This window comes from Lontra canadensis, unplaced genomic scaffold (genome assembly GCF_010015895.1).
Source record: "Lontra canadensis isolate GAN:19392208 unplaced genomic scaffold, GSC_riverotter_1.0 scaffold12, whole genome shotgun sequence".
Lineage (NCBI taxonomy): Eukaryota > Metazoa > Chordata > Mammalia > Carnivora > Mustelidae > Lontra > Lontra canadensis.
The window spans coordinates 28,394,658-28,401,884 of NW_022631006.1; the positions used below are offsets into that span (position 1 = coordinate 28,394,658).

A 7,227-nucleotide genomic window follows, 5' to 3' on the forward strand; every position below is an offset into this window, starting at 1 on the left:
TCTAGAGAAGCCTTGAGGGAAGAAAACTGGGAGTTTCCAACACCTGGCACTCCCAGGCTTTCTTGCCTTCACATGTAAACTTCACAAAGAGCATGCTCACTTACCTGTACTTAACTAAAGTGCATTTCTAAAATTTGGCACAATATATAATGCAGTCCCTAGGCAAACTTTAATAGGTAGGGTGGTTAGCACTGTTTTCAGGCTTTCTTGGAGACAGGACAAAGGGGACTTTACAATGCTTCAGAAGAGACTCTGATGGACATCAGAAGGAACCTCCTGACCTAGGAATTGTTATATGCAGATGAGGAAGACAAAAAAGGAGATGGCATACCTTCTTTCATTTGAAGAGAATTTAAAAGTGAAATTACATAAATCAAGGAAGACTACTCATAGACAAAGGGTAGAAGAGTTGTTCTTTCAAGGTGTCCTCTTGAACCTACTACTCAATTTCTGGACCAATAAACTCCCCTTCTTAATATTTAACACCCAACAAAGCCACCATGCCTCAATAACAATCAACAGCAATGCACTATAATTTTGATGCCAGTTTTTATGCCCAAGTCATGGAATTGGTTTCATGCATATACCCATGTATAGGATGAGTTAAGGATATCACAAGAAAGTTATGCTATCTAAATCACCTCTTCCTGTTCATCCTTTAATATGGCAGAAGGATGCCACATGCTTTTTTTCTCAGTTTCCTCATGGCTGTCTTCATTTCAGCATTTCTGAGTGTGTAGATGAGAGGGTTCAGCATTGGAGTGATCACTGTGTAAAAGACAGAGAACACTTTATCCACAGAGAAGCTGCAGAACGGCCTCAGGTAGATGAAAACACATGGCACAAAGATCAGGCTGACCACTGTTAGGTGGGAGGCACAGGTAGAGAGTGCCTTGCTCTGGCCTTGGCAGAAGCGAGTTCTAAGGGTGATCAGGATGATGGCATAAGAGAATAGCAAGACCAAGAAACAAACGAGAGATAGCAGACCACTGTTAGAGACCATCAGCACCTCTTCTACATATGTGTCAATGCACGGTAGCTTGATGACCTGTGGGACATCACAGTAGAAGTTGTCCAGTTCATTGGGGCCACAGAAGGGCAGCTGGATCACCAGCACTACCTGTGTGATAGAGTGGATGAATCCCCCACACCAACAGGCAAAAACCAACTGAAAGCACAGCTGGCGGTTCATGACTGTCAGGTAGTGCAAAGGATTACATATGGCAACGTACCTATCATAGGCCATGACTGTCAGCAGAAACATCTCACTGGCTCCCAGAAAGTGCAAGAAGTAGATCTGGGCCAAGCATCCTGAAAAAGAGATGATCTTCCTTTGCTGTAGAAAATCTCCTAACATCTTAGGCACAGTAACACAGCTCAGGCATAGATCAATGAAGGACAGATGGCCCAAAAAATAGTACATAGGAGATTGGAGCAGGCGGGCATCAGCTCGCACTGTCACCATTATCAAAAGGTTTCCCAGAACAACAGTCAAATAAAATAACAAAAATACTAAGAAGAGAAACATCTGTAGCTCCCAGGAGGATGATAGGCCCAGAAGAACAAACTCTGTCACCTTGGAGTCATTTCTTTTTTTCATAAAGTCAAGAATACCAAGTGACCTAGAGAAAAAAAGAATCAAATTGGAAATGGCAATATATATGAGTTATAAGATTTTGAGATTATGTTTATAGAATCATACTCCAAGATGAAAAACATAAGATCTGTAAGGTAGGAAATATACATTCTTGTATGAATTGAAAGAGGAAGTTTATATACCTTCTGACTCTTCCTTCCTAAAATACTTTTAAGTTGCATTTGCAGCAAACTAGGAAGGGAGGGAAACAATGAACTGTGCATGATGTGATGAGAACATGAAAATCATTCCATATTTTTAAAGATTTTATTTATTTATTTGACAGACAGAGATCACAAGTCGGCATCACGGCAGGCAGAGGGGGTGGGGAGCAAGCACCCAGCTGAGCAAACCTGATGTGGGGCTCAATCCCAGGACCCTGAGATCATGACTGGAGCCGAAGGCAGAGGCTTAACCCACTGAGCCACCCAGGTGCCCTCATTCCATTTTTTTTTTAAGAGACAAATTGTAACCTCTAAGAGCAAGTGTTCTGGAATTAAGTATCTAGATCCAATGCGCAGCTCTACTACTCACCAATGCAGTGACTTCAGGCAAGGTATCAAACCTAAGTTTTATTGTTTATTCAATCTAATATAGGGATAAAAATATCTTCCAAGGTTGTTTTGAGAATAAAATATAATCTGTTCATGAACAAAATACACCTACATAAAAAAATGACCTAAGTCCCCAAAAGTAATGCAATAATTCTTTTGTTTGTTTTAAAGATTTATTTATTTGAGAGAGAAAGAGTTGGGGGAAAGGTCCAGAGAGAGAAGGAGAGAATCTCAAGGCAACTCCATGCAGAGTTCAGAGCCTGAGCCCATACCAGGAGTTAGATGCTTAAACAACTTGAGTCACCCAGTGCCCAGAGGCGTATTTCTTATTCATCTTTGTACTCACACCACAATGCTTACTGCATGATAATTTATCATATTGAAAGAAGAATGCTTTGTACTATAAATCACTATGCTGTACAAAAGTTAGAAGCTATTAAGAACACACAAATTAGGAAACAAATCATTTAGGAGAAGGAAGGGAAAAATGAAGGGGTGGAAATCAGAGGGTGAGACAAATCATGAGAGACTATAGACTCCAAGAAAAAAACAGAGTTTTAAAGGGGAGGGGGGTAGGGGGCTGAATTCGCCCAGTGATGGGTATTAAGAAGGGCACGTATTGCATGGAGAACTGGGTGTTACATGCAAACAATGAATCTTGAAACACTACATCAAAAGCTGATGTTATATACATAGTGACTAACATTACATTTTAAAAAAACATTTAGAAAAGACAGGAAGCTCATGTTCTTTGCATTTATTTATCCCAGGTGACAGAAGATGGGAATTTTGTAGAGAATAGGCAAGAGGAAATAATATATTTATCTCTAAAGTTAAAGAAATCATCAGACTCAAGATAAGTAGAATAGTGGCTGCAACACACGAAGGAAGCTCACCATGACCCATTTCATAGGAGAGGATAATCAGGGAATATGAATTATGCTGTTTTTGGACTTTTTAACAAACACAGGTACACTTAAAAGAAGTAAAGTTTACACTAAGATATTGTTTCATCCATTTCCTCCTGCTCTATGTTTACATTCATTCCCGATATTGGGTGGGAAGATCTCAGATTATAAATAAAAAATTAGAGAACATTGGCACATTCCTTCCCTTGAAGCAGTGAAGAATTAACAGATGTTTCTCTGCTTAGATTAGTATACTTTCAATCTAGAACTATCTCTTGGTATATTGAGTGAGAAAAAATTTGTATTTTTCTGTCCTCAATCCCATTTACCTATTCCATGTTGCACTTGGTTCTTTCAAATCAGTCAAGGAAAGTGATGTGATAGTTATTCAGATATCCCAAAAAGAAAAATCCTTATTACCAAGAAATTTCACTTTATACAGTATTTCAAGAAAAGCAAGTGAGAGAGAGATTTGGGGCCCAAAGAACTTTTGGATGTCTTGGTAAAACCACATATGTGACCATCACATTCACCTGTCTATAGATTCTACAATCTGATAAATAATGGAAGGAGCCACCTCACTCTCTAGAATCCTTTGGAAAACAAAACAAAGCAAAACAGACAGGAAACCATTTGCTGTCATATGTACAGACCTACTTGAGCTCTGAAACAATGGAAATTTTCTAATCATCTTTGGATATACCAAGAATTGTAAATTTTCATATGGAGATGGCATTCTGGTGTTCTTTCCAATTATCTAAGATGTTTAATTAGATGAGATCAAGCTCTCATTAAAATCCTGCATCTATATTCAAACCTCATCTTTGGAAAACTAGGAAGAAACTAAGACCAACTAAAGTTATTTTAAGAAAAAATTGAAAGGAGTTTTCTGAAAACAGGGGGAAAATACAAGTGGAGGAGCAGAATCCAAAGGATTGTTTTAATTTATGACTGAGAAACAATGTGATTATTTCCTAATGTGAAAAAATAATATGTGAAGGGCAGTCATCTGTATTATATGCTTATTATTTCCATAGCACAGGCATAGAGAAAGATAAGCTTGCACTAAAACAATATTAAAATAAAATAATCATAAAAGCAGATTAAATAAGAGTGTGTTTTTAAAAGATATTAAAACTAAATTACCACAAAACAATGTTAAGTCCTAGTCTATGATCCACCTCTTTAAAATAATATTTAATATTTGGGGACTTCAGTACAATAAATATTTTCAGGTCATTCCTAGGACATTAGCATAATAGGATTTGACTAATAGTGATGAAATCATTCAATTTCATGAGACAAATATAGGCAACCCTATATTTGAGTTGTAATTGAGGTATGGACTAGTTTCCAATTATTCTTATTTTTTTTTACTGACTCAAGAAATTTTCTGCCTTTAGATAATATGAAAATGTAATACCAACCACTCTGGAAAGTTTATTTTCAATGTTGATAAGCAGCCACATTTGGCAGAAATACCTCTAACTTCTACATTTCCAAAGTCTCTGATCACATTAAGAAATCCAGCCTGTGAATATTCATGAAGAACAAAAAAACCACTATCCCCATCAGCATGAAGCAATGTCCATTACCTAAAACCATCTTCCACCACAACAGATTTTCCTATGCCAAACTCCTGTTGGGATCTGGGAAGCAATATTTGGAAATCCCAGCTCCAATATCACTTTCCTAGCTGTAGGAACAGGCCCTCTCAAGTGTTTCATCCTTCACATTCTTTTTTCTTTTTTTTAATTTCATGCTTCACTTTCTTTTTTTTTTAAGATTTTATTTATTTATTTGACAGAGAGAGAGAGATCACAAGTAGGCAGAGAGGCAGGCAGAGACCGAGAGAGGGGGAAGCAGGTTCCCTGCTGAGCAGAGAGCCCAATGTGGGGTTCCATCCCAGGACCCTGAGATCATGACCTGAGCTGAAGGCAGAGGATTAATCCACTGAGCCACCCAGGCACCCTTTCATGCTTCACATTCTAAAAATAAACTAAGAATAGCAAAATCAATAAAAAATGTCTTTAAGTTGGCAAAATGAGCCAAAGGAATTGAGAATGCTTAATGACAAATCAAAGTCCTTCTGGAAGTCCCCAGTGCAGCATGGAGGAAAGAGGACATAATCAAACTCTTTTTAAACAATCAAGGGCTATTTATGGACAACTGAGCAAATATTCTAATTCTTCTAGGCAAGGAACCAGAGAGGTCTATGCAGAAAATATTAAGAAGGGGAAATAAATTTTCCTTGTGGGAGTGGTTGTGGTTTTTTCAAACAATATACTTTGCTATTTTGTCTGTTTATTTTTGTCTGTATTGAGCTAAGAGCATTCTCAGAAGAAATCTGACCACAAAGCTTAAATGCCATGTGAACTTATTTTGGGGGTATCTGATGTAATTCTAATTTCTCTTGCAGCACCAAGTAATGGAGACCATTCATTGAAAATGATACCCATGATGGTGTTTTGTACTGATAAGAGCATAATCTTTCTGCTCTAATCTTTGTTTGAAATACTGCATCTTAAATTTTGTTTGGGAGAAGTGAATAATTTAGCAAAAAACAACTGAAATAAATAAATGGAAAATGGGAGCAAGGAGGAACTACTATACAATTAGGTAGTTCTGAGTCAATACTGCCATGAATCCAGTGCTGTCTATTATATTAAGTTGATCCTACCTTATCCAAACCTTATTATCAACTACTACCAGTCCAAAAATACCCTGATGCTATGAGAATGTCATTGCTCTGTGAATGCTTCCAAGTGTATGAACCTGGAACAGCTCAAGCAATTTCTTAAATTTAAAAATAATGACTGTCAGAGAGGTATAGAAATGTCTTCAAGGACAGAAAAAGGAGTAAGGGAGATAAATGGATCTTTAAAAAAACACATCTGAAAAACTTACATGATTGCATGTGAGTTCAAGGAAGGAATATGTTACCCTGCTCTTCATCACACCAATCCCTACACAGTTTCAGTCCAGCAAAATTGGAAATTCTCAGATGACCATCACAATTACCCATGTCTGTGCCCTAACTGCTTCCTTATAATTCAAGCCCTAGCTTAGGGCTGGCTGTACAAAGGGAAAGATCTCTTGCCCCCAGGGCTTTGGATGTGTCTGAGGCTTTAATGGTCCTTATGCTACTGCTCAGCCTAATGAGCCTTGGGAGTCCCCAGTCTACTGTTGCTGAATCTCAGTTCTTGCTAGAAAGCTGACCTTAGACCCTGCAGGCTTTGAAACAAACCTTATTGCATAACACAGTTCACCCCTTTTACTTACTTTGGATTAATTAATTTGGCACTAGATATGCTACCACTTCTCCATGTGTCAGTCTACACCTGAGTAAAATGATTCTCACTACTTTCTGTCTCAACCATGGTCCTGAAGTAGGCAAAGCTGAATGGTTAAATATCAAGTTATCTTCAGAAGCTGTAGAAGCAGAAACACTCCCTTCATTGTGTTACAGTGTCTTCACATAACACCTGAGTCTCTTGATGATGTTTGCAAACAGCTTATCTAATTGGTGCCTATATATGGATCTCACACAGAAGACACAGCTGCTGTCATTAGTAATTGAATATTTTTATAAATTGTTATCAAAGTATAATTTTCTAAATGTTATAAATAAATTTCTCAAATAGATGATGAAAACATGTCAAAAATTATATTTAACTCTTTAATGAGGGAGAGTAGGATCATGAAACCAATTCCAAAGAAAATATAAAAATGTGATTTCATGTAGAGTATAAAAAAGAACATTGAAATAAAATTTCTAAATTATGTGTAAATTGATGGAGGCATAATATTCCATTGTATATATGGACCATATTTTCTTTATCCATTCATCTGTTAAAGGGCAGAAGATATGAACAGACACTTCTCCAATGAAGACATACAAATGGCTATCAGACACATGAAAAAATGTTCATCACTAGCCATGAGGGAGATTCAAATCAAAACCACACTGAGATACCACCTCACACCAGTTAGAATGGCCAAAATCAACAAGACATTAAACAATAAGTGTTGGAGAGGATGTGGAGAAAGGGGGACCCTCTTACCCTCTTGGTGGGAATGCAAATTGGTGCAGCCACTTTGGAAAACAGTGTGGAGATTCCTTAAGAAA

The 7,227-nt window shown here is 37.4% G+C and overlaps 1 protein-coding gene across 1 annotated transcript; it reads right to left on the reverse strand.

Moving 5' to 3' along the window:
• Positions 1-651: 651 nt before the first annotated feature.
• Positions 652-1,600, reverse strand: LOC116867533 (olfactory receptor 4Q3-like). Its single transcript, XM_032857156.1, is given in 2 exon segments — positions 652-690; positions 692-1,600. Coding segments are annotated over 2 exon segments (948 nt in total).
• Positions 1,601-7,227: the final 5,627 nt, after the last annotated feature.